Source organism: Myotis yumanensis, unplaced genomic scaffold (assembly GCF_028538775.1).
Source record: "Myotis yumanensis isolate MYYU_CA2020_CCGP unplaced genomic scaffold, mMyoYum1.0.hap1 SCAF_2, whole genome shotgun sequence".
Classification (NCBI taxonomy): Eukaryota; Metazoa; Chordata; class Mammalia; order Chiroptera; family Vespertilionidae; genus Myotis; species Myotis yumanensis.
This window is the reverse complement of record NW_027223753.1, coordinates 43,844,322-43,862,502: the sequence shown is the minus strand read 5'-3', so window position 1 is coordinate 43,862,502 and position 18,181 is coordinate 43,844,322. Positions and strand designations below refer to the sequence as shown.

At 44.7% G+C, this 18,181-nt stretch overlaps 1 protein-coding gene across 8 annotated transcripts in view; it reads right to left on the bottom strand.

The window, feature by feature from the left end:
- Window positions 1–10,538: 10,538 nt before the first annotated feature.
- Window positions 10,539–18,181, bottom strand: part of NFIA (nuclear factor I A) — a 373,969-nt gene continuing 366,326 nt past the window's right edge. For all 8 annotated transcript variants that reach the window (XM_070405237.1, XM_070405238.1, XM_070405236.1 and 5 more), the window contains one exon: window positions 10,539–17,744. In XM_070405237.1, the coding sequence (XP_070261338.1) occupies window positions 17,727–17,744 (18 nt within the window). In that variant the 3' untranslated portion in view covers window positions 10,539–17,726. The remainder of the gene's footprint in view (window positions 17,745–18,181) is intronic.

The window sequence follows — 18,181 nt, the reverse complement described above, 5'->3', positions numbered from 1 at the left end:
CCCTGCAGGCCTCGATGCCCCTAACTTCCCTCCCCTGCAGGCCTGGGTCCCCCCCAACTGCCCTCCTCTGCTGGCCTGTTCACCCCTAACTGTCCTTCCCTGCAGGCCTGGGTCCCCACCCCCCCCTTCCCAGCCAACTGCACTCCTCTGCTGGCCTGGTCACCCCTAACTGCCCTCCTCTGCTGGCCTGGTCACCCCTAACTGCCCTCCCCTGCTGGCCTGATCGCCCACAACTACCCTTCCCTGCTGGCCATCTTGTGACCACATGGGGGCGGCCATTTTGTGTGAGGATGTGATGGCCAATTTGCATATTACTTTTTTATTGTATAGGATATATAATTGATTTCAGAGAGGAAGGGAAAGGGACAGAAAGAAATAGAAACATCAATGATGAGAGAGAATCATTGATTGGCTGCCTCCGGCACTCGCCCCACTGGGGATCGAGCCCACAACCTGGGCATGTGCCCTGACTGGGAATCGAACTATGACCTCCTGGTTCATAGGTCGATGCTCAACCACTGAGCCACAGCGGCCTGGCCCTCAGAACTTTCTTATATTGATGTCCCTTCCTCCACTCCCCAGCCTCTCCTCCCCCACCTTTCAGGACAAAAGGGGGACATGAGATAAAATTCTCAACACCATTTCTCTCCCTTCTAAAACTCCTTCTGCCTCTCCCTTCACAGAACCTGTTTATCATTTCTTTCCTGGACAAGAAAGGAGAACATTCTGATATTTTCAGAGTCTGCACAAATGTGTGAAGTCAGACAATGAGAGCAGTCTCCTTGAGCTTTATGTGTAAAAGAGCAGGTCTTGGCTTTGGGCGTGGGCTCTGTTCAGAGTAATCAATGCACTTCCAGCTTAGCTTATGGATGTTTGTTCTGGGGAAGCAATGAGTGGCCCCAAAGGAGCAGATGAAAACACATGTCATTAATACTAGGTATTTTTGTGGCATCTCTGTTAGGATGCACAGATTATTTTATTAACTTTAATTCCAATGAGATGATAGTTGCAACGGAAGCCCTTGGCACAGTGCTTGGGACTTGGTCTTCAGGAGTGCATGCCAATTTATAGAGACATTAATTTGATGTTTGCTCTCATGATAATAATAGATCCAGATATAAGGAAGATATTTTCAGATCTCCCATCCCAAGAAGCTAGCAGAGCTTCTACCATCCGAGTTCCCTGGCCTCAGAGAGTCATTATCATTTTTTGGGTTTCCAGGACAAGAAACATAGTTGCTAGGTGCCCAGAGAAAATCCTCCACTCAACTGATTTATTGGGAATCTAGCCTCAATAAGATGGGTTAAGGCAGGAAATTGAAGAGATGAAAGAGGCCAACGTGACCTTTTGGGAGACCCTGAGAAAGCAGAAGTCGGGGACATTCTATTATACCTGGGCCTCTTGCACAGCATCATTCAGATGCTGCCTGTGGTGCAGAGGGGCTGGACTCTATGCTTCACAACTCGGAAGCCTTGGCTAAAGAGCTCCAGGCCCAGGTGGGCCTGGAGGCAACCGAGCTGCCCACTCTGACAAAGGCACAATCTGGGCTTAGTCAATGACTATTTCAGTAGAAGTGAGCCAGACATACCAAAAGGAAGAACACCCTTTCTTATGTTTTTTGGACTGAGCAAAGCTAGGTCATGAGACAGTGGAGAGATGGAGTGAGGATCCTAACGACTTGAGAGTCAGCTTGCTCTCCCAGGCAGACTCTAGGCATGCCACTTCTTTGCTGCATTTCTCTCAGCCCTTAAAACCCAGTTGTCAACTTTCATAGGGCCTCCCTTTGCTTACCAAGGACTTTCCTCACCTGTGAGAAGCCCTACTTTGCAAATGAGGCATGCTGAGGTTCAGAGGTAAAGTGGTTAAGATGAATCAGCATGTAACAGTGTCAGAGGTAACTAATCCAGGCTAACTTTTAGATACAAACTGGACCCTAAGTCCAGATCCTGTGTATTTAAAATATATATCTATATATATAAAAGCCTAAGCGACTGGGCTGACTGGTCACTATGACACTCACTGACCACCAGGGGGGAAGACACTTAATGCAGGAGCTGCCCCCAGTAGTCAGTGCGCTCCCACAGCCAACCTCCCCCGGCTGGCCAACCTCCCGCGGTTCCTTCCATCTGGCCAGCAGCCCCTGATGGTCTGATTGGGGCTGGCCCCTGGGCTGGGACAGGGAATTGGGGGTGGGTGGCAGCAGATGTGGCCCCTTTCCCAGGAGGGCTGAGGGCTAGCTCCCTCCTTGGGGCTGGTGGCCAACCTCCCGTGCTCTGTCTCTCCCCCCTGTCAGCAGGCCCTGATAAGCCCACCACCTCCCCCCTCCCCCTCCCGCCATGGTGGCGGTGTGGTGGTGAGGGAAGGAGGAGGGGGGAGACGGGGAACTGCGCGGTGGTGGGCCACTGACAATGGTGGCTTTGGTGTCTGTTCCTTCCGCACCCAGCGACCATCACCTCCTCTCTGGCCCAGCCCTGATCACTGGCCAGGCCTAGGGACTCCACCCGTGCATGAATTTCGTGCACTGGGCCTCTCATATATATTTCAGAGAGGAAGGGAGAGGGAGGTAGATAGAAACATCAGTGATGAGAGAGAATCATTGATCGGCTGCTTCTTGCATGCCCCACACTGGGGATCAAGCCTGCAACCAGGGCATGTGCCCTGACAGGTAATCAAACCGTAACCTCCTGGTTCATAGGTGGATGTTCAACCACTGAGCAACACTGGCTAGGCAGATCCTGTGTATTTTCAATTGCAGAAGACCACAAGGCTCAGGTCACTCAAGGGGACAGTGCTACAGAGTGTGAATCTCTGACTTCCCCTCGCGGTGCCATCGGTAAACACCTGGCTCTCTCTGCCATGGTCGAGGATTTGCCCTGACGTAATGTCTAAGGAGCTCTCAAAGGATTAGAATTCTGCTTCCCCTGTGGAATAGACAGGCTGTGTGTCCTCAGGAGTCATGCTCCCCACTCAGCCCATGGCAGACCCAACACCCCTATAAGTGGTGCTCAGGAAACCAGTGGTTCCCTTGATGGTTCCTGGTTTGACCACCCACTCTCAAAGGACAAGAATTTTTCAAAAATGTAGCCACTCAAGTGGTGCTAAAGTTATTCAGGTTCCTCTTTGATTATTTTGAAAGAAGAGTTGTGGCGTACTTAAAAATTCTAATTATGAGCATATTTAGGGTATAAATATGCTATAGTGTTAGTTGCCTGCACTTCTCTTTGTCTAAATAGATTTCACTCAGCGCTCAGGGCTTGGAGGTGAACCCTTGTGGTTCACACTTACTAGCTGGGTAATTTCCATTTTTCTGTGTCTTAAAGTTTCTTCACTTACTAAATGGGACTAATGGCATCTACTTTGCTGGGCTCCTGGGAGGATTCAATGACTAGACTAAATGGGCGACCCTATGATGCAGCCACGCACCTACTCCTGTGCTGACTTTCTGATTTCTCAGCTGGGCAAGTAATTGACGCAGGAATAAATAGGGTGGATAGATGAGTCATTTATGCCTTTGTAAGAACGAGGGAAAGGCCCCGTGTAACTATATTTGCCAATCTAGGAATGAGAACAACATGTATCAGGTTGAAGAACACTTTAGAAATCTAGGTAAATGGTTTAAAATATATAATTGGTATATATATGCACATTTTTTTTTGCATCAGGGTTTGGCAAGAAACTTCTGAAATTCAGTATAATTTATTGTAAAGCAATGGTCTGGAGGCCTGGAGGCTTATCAGGTCCCAAGTGTGCTGCTGTTCCTGGTTCCTGGCAGGCTCAGCTCAATTCCAGGGAAAGCCCAATTGGGTGGAGATGGACGAAGGGAAGGCACAGGTGGACTTCTGTCCACAGAGCAGCTGTGTTTGTCAGGACTGGAACTACCAGCAAACAAACACCCTCCAGAATTCAGGGTCAGGAGAGCAAGCTGGTAAGTAAATCGGAAAAGAAGAATCCCCATCACTCCTGTCCAGAACCCAGGCAGCCATTTCTCAGTGGAGGTTTGGGCTCTGTCTTTGCCTCCCTCCCCTGACAAACCTTGTGGAATTCATTCTTGTACGGGATCATTGCAGTGTAGGGTCCTCCTAGAACGTGCGGGTTGACGACTTGAGACTAGCACGGGTAGATTCTCTGCACTTCAGAGCTAGAGCAGGTGAAGATGATTTAATGCCTAATTTCAAAGATGAAGGATCGCTCTGTTCACCTCGTGCCAGGCAGCAGACAAAAGAAATGGGCCTCACCTGTAGCAGGAGGGGTTTGTGTGAGAAGGGAGGAAAATTTATCAGGCAGGGAATATGAAGACCTGGGAGTGAGTTATGGTGTCTCCTTACCTGGAGAGCTTCAAAGTAAGATTATACTTCCCTCGACATGACAGGAGCAGTCGGGGTGGGTGGGGTGGGGTTCTTAGCTGGGGGCAGGGGAACGGATTTCCGACCTCTGAAGGTTGACTCCAGCCTTCTGAGTCTAAGATACATGAAGATGGAGAGATTTATGGTTTTGACACACATCGTGGGAATACATCTGCGCCTCTGCTGGAGTTTGAGGAGGAAGATCCCGGAGACCCGTGCTGGCTTGACCACTATCAGTCAGGATTCCAGCAGGAAACAGGTGGCACATTCAACTCAAGGTCATTTGAGAGGGTTTTATACAGAGGCTATTTACAAAGGTGTAGGCAAGATGTACTAGTAGAGAAATTGTAAAGGACAGAAGTACCCCGAAGGTCTTACAACCCCATGCTTAAGGCAGTGGGGGGAAGGAGAAAGTAAGGGGTAGAGAGTCATCCTGAGAGGAGCTGTGACCTTTTGTGGAGGAATGCCACCAACCAGAGGGGGCCTGGGGAGAGGGTCAGGGAAATAGATACCCTGATGTCACTGTCCTTCCTCGACCAATCTATCTACCGATCCCAACTGAAAGCTGGAGGTCAAGGAAGCCCACTGATGTGGCCCACACAGGTCAGCCTCCTGAGCAGGAGCACTTTGGAGAAGGGCGGGGAATAGGTCTGGAGGACAAATGAAAGCTGCCTAACACAACCACTGCTCGTCCCATCATTGTGCAAAGTACCTTTCATGTGCCAAGTGCTGTTATAGGCACCACAAAGAGGGCAGTGAACTGGGCTTACATTGGAACTAACTGTGATTTAGAAATGTCCCCCACCTCTTAAGCCCTTGAATGTTTGAACTTTAAGTCACACACAGGTAGTAATGAATATAAGTAAGGAAAGTACTGAAACTCAATAATCTCATCTGTAAAATGGGATTAACAATTGTATCTCCTTCATGGGGCTGGCTTACATGTATGAGGGCATGCAAAGCCCTCAGAACTATGTGTGGTGTGAAGGGCTCACTCAGTACATGTTCGCTGTTGCCACTATTGTCACTGATGATAATATCTTCTAGCCAGTCTCTTGAACGCTCCCTCGTCCTTGAAGGCCTAGATTGTGCATCTCCTCCTGTGGCTCCCTTGCCCTTGGGCATAGTTGTCTCCCAGATTACCTGGCACAGGATGCCTTCCTGGTTCTTACAAGACCAGGGTGCAATTATTTTGTTTGTGTATGTTTCCTCTGCTAGGCTCTGTACTCTTCTGAGATGATCTCAGATTCATCTCCTTCTCCAGCCCCGAGTTCTAGCACAGGGAAGCCACTCAATAATGTTGGTCAGGTTTGTTTTGAATGACTTGACATGAGTTTTTGCAGTGTTACGGAAAAGAGCGTGGCCCAGGCTAGAGTTTAGAATTTATGATGGGGAAACTGGAAGTAGCAAATGAGCAAGATGCAGTAAACTCACGGCCCTTAAGAATCCAGCCCCACTGCTCCACGGAGCCTGGTCAGAGAGCTCCTCCTCCCTGCCTGGGGCTGCCTCCTGCGGGTGGGGGGGGGGGGGGTGAGCGGGGGAGGGGATGGGGGTGGTGGGGGACACATACAGTCACCAGGGAAGAGGATGCCTCCTGAACAAGGAGGCAAGGCCATACCCACTTTTAGGTGAATTTTCAACCAGATTTATTAATCTTGTTCCCCTTGAAGGTGGAAGCTGGATTTTTTCCTTTTCTTTCTTTCTTATTTATTTATTTATTTATTTACTTTTTTTGTCAGCAGTAGGTAGCAAAGGACAGTGGTTTTTTTTTTGTCATTCAGGTAGAGCCTCGCTTGCCTCCATTCTTCCTATCAGAAAAAAAACAAAAACAAAACAGCTAGAGATGGAGCTGGTGGCAACCACCAGAGGCTCACCCCGATGACAGTGACCGGCCTGCCTTGGTCTGGCCTGGCACCCGCCCCTCCTCCACCACCTGCTCCACCATCCCACCACCGTCAATGTTCCACACATGCCCCCTGGTGGTCAGCACATGTCATAGTGACTGGTTGGTTGTTTGGTTGTTCCGGATGTTCCAACGATCAGTCTATTTGCATATTAGCCTTTTATTATATAGAATATTTTAGGGCATGAAATGGTATTTTGAATATCTTTTCTTTTAGAGATGTAATCTGAAATAGCTATGGATAAAATGTATGATAGCTGAAATTTGCTTCAAAATAATGTGGGAGAGGTTAAGAAATGGATGGGAATGGGAAAGGAGTTCATTGTAATTGATACATAATCAGTTCTATTTTACATGTACATGGTATGTGAGAGCAGAAATACATGTATTTTTTGTTCCCCCCCCCCCCCCCCCCCCCCCCCCCGGGCTCACTGTAATGAACTTGAAATCCAAACTGAATGTGCCAGGTGGAGAGTGACTATAGAATGGGTGTGTTCAGAGGTGAGAGAAGCTAGTCCATTCCTCAGAGGTCAAGGGAAGCCCTGTTTCACCTTAAAGACCGGTAAGGCCTCTACAATTTAGCCATGTCTTTTTACCCAGCAGTCAGAACTTGAAGGGTTAAAAACGATGACTGCTACCACTCTGTTGGCCTACTTTCTCTGCCTGATGAGAATGGGTTTCCCTGGTTGTCAACACCGTTGAGGGAAGTAGGAACCACGGCCTCTCCCTGGGTTCTATTCAATTGGTGCTTGGAATTGTGCTGCCGGCACGTTCTCATCTGTGTTCACTGAGCTGTGTGGCCTCTCTCTCCGCTGAGACTCGGAGAGGTGGAATACCTTTTGTGATCGCAGATGGCCAATAAACGGTGGAAGTGGGACTCACACCCAAGTCCTCTGGTTTCAAGCCCTGGCTGCTTTCCACTGAACAACATTGTCCTCCCAGGCATCAGGGTTCCTCTCGTTAGAGACGCACTGAAGGCGCCAGTCCAGGGTTGCAAATAATAGTCGTTGTTACGTGATTGCAAATAATAATTCCTGGCCTTGGAAGTTCACCCCGTGGACGCACTCGGAAGGCGGACTCCCACATTGTTACGGGAGGAACCGAGGAGCTCCCGTTTGTTATGTGGTTGCAAATAATAGTAATGGATACTGTGTGGCGTTCTACATGCATGAATTTATTTAACCCTCTTGCTCTCATAAGGAAGATCTCAACTTAATTCCCATTTTACAGACAGGAAGTGAAAAACCAAGATTTAAACCCAAGTGTGGTCTGTCCTCAAAACTTCAACCTTTTTTTTTTCCTTTTCTACTATTCCCTACTTAGTTGCATGAAAGTTTTTTTTCAGAATTCACCCACATAGAAGCCTGGAAATGACAAGTAAGAAGGCCTACACCATCAGTGCCCTGAAAGAATGCCTATCTCCACAGCTTGGAACCGCTTGTTTTTTTAGTTACGGCATTTACAAAGCATGTAAGATGTGCCAGGCCACTGCTAACCACTTCACAAATATCAATTCATAAATATCCACCAGAGCGAGGTAGTTAGGCGCTGTTTTTATTATTCCCATCCTACCAATGGGGAAACTGAGGCACTTGCTAACACCACAGAGCTAATGAAAGTCCGTTTCAACCCAGGCAGCCTTGCTCCCGAGTCTGTGCTTTTGACGACATTGCCTTCACCCCGTGCCCTGACCCTCTATACAGCCTGTCCGGGCACACACCAGCGAAGGAGTGGTCTTGCCTGACTTTCATTCTTAACTGCAAATACTAAAGACCAAAGTGCCTACTATTGGCCAGAGCAGTGCCTGAAAGGTAGTAATAGGTTCTGTCTAACTTACGCTTTAAGGCATGTTGTGTGAAATTACTCTCTGTACATGAGTCAGAAATGGGTGTGAGGACAGACTGTATATATACCTCCTTGAGCGCTATACTAATAAGAGAGAAAATATTTACTTTTAATGGCATGAATCACCTATAGCTCTTGGCACATAGAAGATCTCAATATACAGTAGCTATTAATATCCTTATGAATCCTTCTGAGCTGCCCATTTCTCTCCCGCCCCATCATGGCCCCCTGGCGCAGGCGCACGGCCTCTGCTGCAGTAGCATTCCCGCTGGCCTCCATCTCCACACGGCACACCTTTGCCTCCTTTCCTCCACTGAGTCTGTGATAGGTTCTCTAGCCTTCTGCCAGGAGGATTATCCTGCCTGGTCCTGTTGAGCCGCGGCATAGCCACAGACACGCTCTGAGCAGAGGCGTGTGTCCATGCCCGATGGGATTGAGAACGCCAGGGCCTGCCTTGCCATGCTCCTGTGTTTCCACCCAGCACTGGTCCAGATGGCAGCTGCTTTTCACCCTGCATCCTAGAATCAGGAGATTCTGTGTAAAAGCCTCAGACATGCAAAATGAGATGTAGACTGTTATTGCTGTAGGCTGCTGAGCTTTTTAGACTTGTTTGTGTCACAGCATAGATCTAGCCCAGTGATGGCGAACCTATGACAAGCATGTCAGAGGTGACACGCGAACTCATATTCTTGGTTGATTTTTCTTTGTTAAATGGCATTTAAATATATAAAATAAATATCAAAAATATAAGTCTTTGTTTTACTATGGTTGCAAATATCAAAAATTTCTACATGTGACACGGCACCAGAGTTAAGTTAGGGTTTTGCAAAATGCTGACACGCCGAGCTCAAAAGGTTCGCCATCACTGATCTAGCCTAATCTGACTGATACATGGTTCATGATGCTCTTAGGGGTAAGACAAAAGTCCCTAATATACTGCAAAGTCCTGCAATGCCTTGACCTAAATGTCAAGCTTCATCTTGTATCATATTTCCTCTCCTTTCTCCTCTTCATTCAAATAGGTCTTCCTCCCGGCCCTCACAGCTGGCAAGCTCCATTCTGCTACAGGCTCTTTGTGCAGGCTGTTCCCTCTGCTCAGAGCATTCTCCTCCCCACCTCCAAGCACCCCATTCTGACCATTTGCCTGGTTAATTTCTATCTGGCCTCCTGGTCTCCCTGGGCTTTTACGGCAATGCGCATCCTTTACACTCATCACAACTCCATGCGGATCTTCGCTGCTGTGGTTATTTGAATAGTATTGCTCACTAGACCCGCGGTCGCCACCCGGTGGTCCGTGGATCACTGGTGGTCCATGAGGTCCAAAAGGTCGGCAACCGCTGCACTAGACTGTATACTTCACAAGAAGAGTTTCCCAGTCTTTATTTACCTACTATCCCTAGCCTTGGCATAGTTTTGGGCACATTATAGATACTCAAAAATATTTATTAAATAAATAATTCAGTCAATATATTATAGTGATTGTAGGATGGAATTTAGAGCCCGACTTCTTAGATGAGAAGCCCAACTGTCATTTATTCATTATTTGAATAAATTATTCAATTTCTCTCTGCCTTAGTTTCCTCATCTGTAAAATGGGAGTAAAAATAGTGCCCCTCTCATCAGGTGGTTGTGAAGATTAAATGGATTAAGATATTTGTGCCGTTGACTCATCATCTCTGGCATCCAAGCCCATCCTTTTATACCCTGTCCTGTGGGGCTAGTAGTTTTCTCACTGTGCTGTCCAGACTTCCTTGCCAGGGGCTACAGTAAGATCTGGCCAGTAAGAGGCACTGGCAGGAGCGCTGGGGGAGAGAGAAGGGAGAGAAGGGAACCCTTTCTGGTTTCAGCTGCTGTCTGCCCCATGCCAGCAGCAGAGGGTGGACGTAACAGCTTCCAGCTCTTTTCAGCCCTCCCAGCGCCCAGGCGCCTGTCCCCTCAGAACTAATCTTGGAGGCTGCGTCCCACTCCTCAGTCCTAGCACCAGCTGCCCCACATCCTCCTCAGGGCTCAGTACCGGCTGTGTGGTGCCCCCACCCTCATGGGGACCCCTCTCAGTAAAGATCCGAGTATCAGCTGTGTGGGGTCCCTCTTTGGAGTTCCTAGGTCCAGGTAACCCCACCTTTCTCTTTTGTTCCCCCAGCTGTATCCTACAGTTACTCATTCCTGACTCCTTACACGGCATCTTAGCACTCAGAACAGTATCAGGCACATACTAAGCACTATGCGAGTGTAAAGTCCTGTATTTGTCCAAGTAGGTGAAAGAACCAACATTATTGCCCATCAGAGCTCTGGGAAGGGTGTCATGTGCCTGACATCCATCAAGGATGACACAAACTCCACGGTGCAGAAAGACCAGTCTTCCGGGGGAACCTCGATCCACACCCATAACTGGCACTCAGATACCACCACCCAGGCATGACTGAAAGCAAATGATGACACAGTTTCCATAGCATTAGCAATTTTTTATTTTTCCTTTTTTGTTGCATAGGAAATGCAGTACTTGCTTCCAGTAATTGTATTGTAATGTGAGAAGGTGGTAGCACTAATGGTTGAATACAAGAGTTAATCTAATCCACACCAGCTCAAAAACCTGTGGAGATTTAGTTGAATAAGAATGGACGCCCACAGTGATTCTCAACCAATTACAAATTTTCACAGAACACAGTAAAACTAAAAGGCTAACTATGAAAGTCAATACAAGTAATCTAGAGGCACAGGGGGCCCGGCTCATAAAAACAAATGTCAAACCAAGTTATTAACACGGGAGTGTTCAGTTTCACAACGGATCTCTTATCATTGGAAGTGTTCCATCCCCCCACTCCCCTCCAATTTGAAATGTAAAACCGAGATATCTTGAATGGACAGATTTCCAAGGGGGTAGGAAAAGTCCCCAGTGAACTCTGTTCCGGGTTAGAGGTCATGGCTGTAGGGGAAGGGGGAGTGTGTGTTTGCCTTTGAAAGTCTTCCTTGAGGACCTCCTAGAACCTGATGAAGCTCTAGCCCTAGGGCTAGTTAGCATCTCAGCGATGCCATCTGAGAGGAGGGCAGAAGCATGAAGCTGGCAGCTCTCAAATCTCCATCCCCAAGGAGCCAGTGGCCTTGCGACCGTGGGTTGAGATGGTTTTTGTGTGTGTGTGTGTTTTTTTAAAGTGCTAATTTATAGACTCCTACTACAATAATAATAAAAATAACAAATAGAATCAAAGGGAAAACAAAAACTTTTGTTATTTTGAGAAGTGGAGCATAAAAACAGCAGGAAAAACAGCCTGATTTTTTGGACATTATTGTCCTCAGGGATTAAAAATAGAAAAGTTCACACAGTAGGACTTGGTGATGACACATTTTGGAAATTAGGTTTTTTTTTAAATTAAACAGCATAGGAGTCCACATGTGAAACCCGTGCTGCCTGGCACACGCTGCCACCCCTTCTGCTCGGGTCTAGGTGTCACCCTCATCTCCCTGGGCGTTTCTGGTATCTGCTCCCCACTCTCCTGTTCCCCTCATAGCCCTTTGGGGCATAAAACACAGGTGGGTACTCATTTAGGAAAAAAATGCGATGAAATTTATTTAATTTGGAAAATACTTTCAAATGGAGACCAAAAAAGTCTATTTTAAAAATCCCGTGTTAATAGCAAATGTCTTTTTCTTATGAATCGGGCCCAAAGTTTGTACAGTTTTATTTTTGAAGAAAATATTGCAACTGTGCATAAAACTAGCCAAGTGATTTCTTAAAGAATTTTTTTTTTCGTTTTTTTTTTTTCCTTTTCATATGAGGAAGTCTGGTGTGACGACGGATCAAGCATGGGTACCTGGCTGAGCACTGTCCACTAAGAAAACGCTCGGGTGAGCGGAGCTTCGGCGGCGGGCAAGCAGAACGCCCCTCTCCTGGAAATGTCCGCAAGAGGGTGTTTGCAGCAGTTCTTGAAATTCAGAAACCGTCGTTTTTAGACAAAAGTCTTGCCAGGGCCTGATTTCTGAAATCAAACACCCATGCCTGTCCCCTAGGAAAGAAAAAGAAAACAAAAAACGAAAACAAAAACACAAGTAATACTGAATTTAAGTAAATGTATACCTCCAAAATACTGAAAACAGTCGAAATCAAGAAAAGACAGAATTTGCGTTCTCAGTGAAATACCTTTAAACCTAGCTGACAAGAACCAAGTCAGAAAAAAAAGACTAACATAACTTTGAGTAATATTCATACAGTTCACTAAGCATTATGGAGTAGCATGCATTAATATTGTACGGGTATTTTACATCACCTATACCAGAAGGTCCTGACTGACTGACAGCGAAGGCTACCGGTGTAGAAAAATCTTACTTCAGAAGAGCAATATAATACAGATTTCACAGGCACTACATTTTAATATATCAGGTATTATGCTGGTTTTCTTATAATTCTTTCTGTCCTAAAGCTGGCATTATAACAATGACCAAAAAGGCAAGGATTGAAGTAAACGGAAAGTAGATACCAAAGTTGATATAGTTCTTTTTTTTTTTTTCAGACAGATTAGTGCATAGTTGTCATGCAGATAAACACTGCTATGCATTTACACTGTTGGAAAGCAGAGTGAATTGAGCCCAAGTTGTCACATTGGTGTAAATCATTTTGTCAGCCTGTAATAGCACCATGTAATGGATTTGCATGAAACATTAAATTGATTTCAGAATTGGTGACACAGAATTCACTACAGTTAAGTGCTATGGAATAGCTTCAATGTTACCTGCTATATATCAAAGCAATTTTCATCCCACTGCTTTTTTTTTTATTGGGAAAAATGAAAGGAAAACAGACATGACACTAATTAGACGAATGCACAGCCTTGGACGTGGAGAAGGCAGAGTGGGTTGGCTGTCAAATGGTAAATACATGCATTGACTTCAGGACGAACTTGGCCTCGGGAGCCAATGGGAATGAAAGCTCTGCCTGTGGGCAGGGCCGCTTTCTGAGACTGAGACCGGCCAAGGACGGGTCTGGGAGGGGGGTGAGGTGCCACTGAAGCTCTCCTTACGTGACCATGTCAGTGTGTTTGCAATTTGTTCTATGGGAGGCCTGCTACCAGAAAAAAAAGAGAGAGAAATGAAGGAAAGAGACAGAGACATAGAAAGAGAGAGAGAAACTACCACCACCACCACCACCACCACCACCACCACCACCACCACCAGTATGGACGACAAAGTATTTCCAGAGACATGATGCGAAGTACATTAAATTACATTCTCAGAAACCCTCCCCCCAGAGAATCCCAAGGGAGAAATGCTTTTCTTAATCCAGATTTCCTCAGTACTTTCTGACAGGGACTACAGGGTGCAAGGCCTGTGGGAATGAGCTTGAAAGGGCAGGAGCAACTTCCCCAGAGGATTTGCAGATGCCCGAGGGCGGGCTGAGTGCCACGCCTCTGAGAGGCGGGGTCCCTGCTCACTGGACTGTCCGAGTGGAGGGCACAGGTGTTGGGGCAGATGCCCGGCAGCCCGCGCCTGACTGAGGGGCGGGTGGGGGTGGGGAGGAGCTGGTACTAAATAGCTGTTCATGCCGGGGTGTGAAGAAATGGAAAAGTGAGTTCAGATCTCAAAGGAAAGAAAAAGCCTCGGGGATGGCAGAGTGGTGGGAGGGATCAGAAGAGGCGCATTTTTGTGGCAGGGGGGGGCGGCCAGAAAAAAAAGTAGGTAGAAAACTATTTGGATTTAGTGTTTGTGCCTCTGACTTAAGTTCCCAAAGGGGGAAAAAAAGGAGAGTGACTTGAGGAAGTTATCTTTGCCAATATTGTTAATGCCATGTGACGGAAGAGAAAACATTGAAATATGTCTCTGAATGGAGGGCGAGGCCTTCCAATGCCGATAGCCCTCCGTCTGTCTGTCTGTCTGTCTGTCTGTCTGTCAGTCTACACACCCGGTCCCACGGGCCCCACGCCTTCCTCAAAGGTCTTTCTGGGCTTCTACTCTAACAAGGTAAACACGCGGACGGTGGGTGTTGCTTCTTTTCCTGCTTGATCACCACTGAACTACAGTTTCCTGCTGCTTTCTGGACAATGAAAGGAACAAAAATGTAACTTAGTGTATTTAATACTTAACCCCTGTTCATTTTCACCCTAGACTGCCTCCCTAATGTTTTAAAGCCTTTAAAACATTTTCTTCCTGCAAATCTGTTCAGAGTTCCCTAATTTTAGCTTCATCAAACTTAATACAACAAAATACCTTCAAAAAATACAGCATACCTGTAACGTCCATTTACAATGGTTTTTCAGTAGACCTATACTTCTCAAGCATAGGAATATTCCATACCATTGAGAGAAAAAAATAACTGTATTTAAATACTTACAACAAAAAGGAAACAGGAAAGTTTTAAACTTAAATCCAGTTCCCAAAGGGGGCGGGGCCGGGGAGAAAGAAAGCAATTCTATGAACGCTGCCTTTATAATGAACAATTGGAAGTTTCACTAGGCTAATTTGACAGAAATTTTTCCTCATTTAAACAACATTACAAAAGTCCTGCATTATAAAATAGGGTAGAATAAATCAGTGTAATCAATAAAACTATACAACAATACAAATTACATATCTTCTGAGTGGGCAGTTTATTCTCTCTCTTTGCAGTCATGACTACAACATGCTCACTAAAAACAACTAAAACTGCCCAAACTATTGCTTAGTTTGTTTTGTTTTTAAAAAAAGGGTGCAATTTTATTGTATATACAACCAATTTACTGGTAATACCTTGGCTTATTGCAAGGTTCTGACAAAATGTTTGTCTAGGCTTTTTCCCTTCACTGTGAAGCACTGAAAGCTGCTATTTTTTCTTTTTTTTTTCCTTTTTTCTTTTTTTTAGTGCACATATGTCATAATAAAGTAATGCCCAGCTAAGTGCTATAGGGGGAAGGCAAAGTATGCTGGCTGGCTATAGGAAGTGACACCATATACTGACAACCACACCATACAACAGCGCCAAACGACTATTCAACCACTTATCAGACACATATGAAAATCCAAAATGTTTTATTTTATTTTTTTTTCCTTAAATAGAGATAACCAGTAAACAATTTTCAGAACTTGGAAGTTTAAAAACGTGCATATAAAAATGGGCATTATATACTTTTTATTGAATGTGGATTGACTGCAGTCTGCTAAGAAAAATGGGGTGTGGGAGCTGAAGAAAAAGGAAGTTGTCTTTTTTTTTTAAGGCTTGCTTGTGAAAGGAACAGTTGTAAAAACAAAATTGCTTGAAGCAGGGTCAGCTTAGTGCTTCACAGTTTGACTGCTTCTCTAAGAGGAGCCCTTCCTGCGCACGTGCATTCAAAAATCACAACAAAAGTACAAAGACAAACACCCAAAACACACTGCGTCAAGTGCAGCACCGACTTTGGTCAAATAAAAAAAATAAAAGAAAAATTAATCATCGCTAAGCTTTTCTACACGATATAAGCAGGTATTGCATATTTTCATATATCTGGGGTTGGGGGAAATAAAGGAAGACTCCAAATAAATTGTAAAATGCAGCAACATCCAAAATACTGATATTCTAAGCATCTACAGATCTCAGAATAGCACTGCCACTGACCACAGAGGACAATAAAGACTACTCCTATCTGCGGAACGACTAACTCTCTATTTAGTTCTAGATGTTGAAACTGACAATGGCTGACATAAAAGTCACATTTACAAAAAGTGTCTCCAAATGCTTGACTAGGGAAAACCCCCTTTCAATAGAGGAGCATGTGCAACAATTCCACAAATAATCGCTATCCAGGGCAAGGCACATTGATATGGAATTTTTGTTTTCGTGCAAATTAAGGAAAAAAAACAAAACAAAACAACATTGTTTTGGGGGGGAAAGATGAGGAGCAAAGTGTCTTCCCAAGAATTTCAGTTACTTGATTGTATAGGACAGTAGTAGAACCCTTCTGAAGGGCTGGAAAACATAGTTTAAAGGCAAGTGCCTAGAGTAGGGATTACAATATTGTGTCTTAATGCACTCTACTTTATCCTACATTAACTATATAAAAATTAGTTACTAACACTAGAACATGCAGAGACTTTCTCTGATCAGCAGGGCTTGCCAACCAGAACGTATATATATGTATAGTATAGGAAATCTTCTGGAAGTTGCATGGGAAGCAAAGGGGTGCTTCACTGTCTGGTAGAAAAATCACTTGCACTTTTTTTTGTTATTATTTTTTTTGTCTTTTTTTGTGTGTTTTTTTACATAAGATACAGGACATTTGGGGGTGCAAACTTTTTTTTTCCCTAACAAGTACCCTTGATCTGAGTGGGCACCAGCATTTGTGTCAGTATTGGTTTCATTATTATTATGATTTTTCCCATAGCCCAGTTCAGGGGCGCAAAGGTCTTTAAAATTTGTGGACAATCTCTGGTACAATGAAGTGTCTGATAACTGATAAATCCTATGTTGCCGGATACATGTAAAAATTTTCAGAATTGGCATAATCCGTTATAGTGACTTCTAGCTTATGAAATTAACAGATACCATGATTTCATTTTACTTATGTGCTTTGATAACAGAAAATAATTAATTAGCATTTAATGTAGTTAACATATTGTGGTAAAAGCACCATTAGATTTGTTTTTTTGTTTTTTTTTTTTTAAATTTTCCTTCAGTTTTTAAAGGGATACAAGTTTAACAATAAAAAACATAAAAAGCAAAAATAGCTCCCCTTTTTCTTGCAAGGCTGTTTTTTACCCCAATAATTTAGAGTCCTGGGGTGGAAGGACTTGAAAAACAAAAATAGAATTTTCAACAATCTCTATCTTACAAAGATATTTAGCTATCCAATGAAATTGCACTTTACTCAATTCAAAATTCGATTGTTTTGATTGATTCCTGTCAGTTTCTGTCAAAACAGACCATCTTCCCCATTTCCATGTGAATTTGTGTGTCATTGTTGAAATTGTTGAAAAAATGTTGTTGTTTTTTAACGTAAGTGCAGCATTTCAAAACTTTTACAAAACTGAATAGTAGTAGTTTGCCGTTTTCGGAATTGTTCTGCAATGTGAGTGGGTTCACTGTCCTTGAGGGCCATGTTATAGATTGAACTGCTGACTGCCGAACCAAACCAAGCTAACAGAAAAAGGAAAAAAGGAACATAACTGCATTTTCTTTTTCCAATATGTTACAGAAAAACATTGCCCTTTGACTGTCCCGTAAGTTATATATTGCAGATCTCAGCTACTACAAAAGATTTAGTTTTCCATGTGCCTCCTGATTGCTCCCGGAGGCTCACACCTGTGTGGGTAAATTCATGGAATACTGTGAAACGGCCAGGCTCCGTAAGGAAAGTGTGTTACAATGGAAGTCAGTGAGCAAGGGTAGACCTCCTCTAGCCACATCACCTGATGCTCACGCCACCATGAAAACACTTCATATGTTACAAAGCCCAGCCATTTCCAGCACCATATGAGAAAATTACAACAGTCCCAAAAGTAGTTAAAAAAAAATCCCAAAAGGTTATGGCCTTTGCTGTTTGACCATAATGCTCGCTGTTTCCATGTACAAGTTGATTTGATTCTCCCCTTCCCCTGACAGTGAAGTTGTAACCGCGCTGGGTTGAGGATGCGTCCATGTTACAGAGTTGAGAAGGGGTCAGGTGGTCTGTCTGGTGGATGGTGGGACACTTCGACTTTTATCCCAGGTACCAGGACTGGAAGAGAAAAGGAAAAGAGCAATTAGAGGTTCAATGTAGAAAATAATATATTTACAAGTTGTCCTCCCAACTGTGAAATCAGGATCTGTAAGGGATAAAGGGGGGATTCATGGAAAAAGTAAAGGAGCCACAAACAGTAGTAAATCTTGAGACACTGAAACTGATCTTACTCCTCTAAAATTGAAATTCAGTGTCTCCATTGGGGTTTGCTAACGTTCAGAGTGTGTCCTACAAAATAAAGTATTTATGTCCACTTGAAATACACATATGGTTTTATAGTCTGGTGAGGACAGCTACACAAGGGCAGGAAACTGGATCACCTTGTTTTTCATTGGGTCCTCAGTGCCTAGTACAGTGCCTGCAATAGAAGGTTTTCAACAAAGAAAAGTTGATCAAATGAAGAATCGGTGAGGGGAGAGGTTTCATGTGGTGAT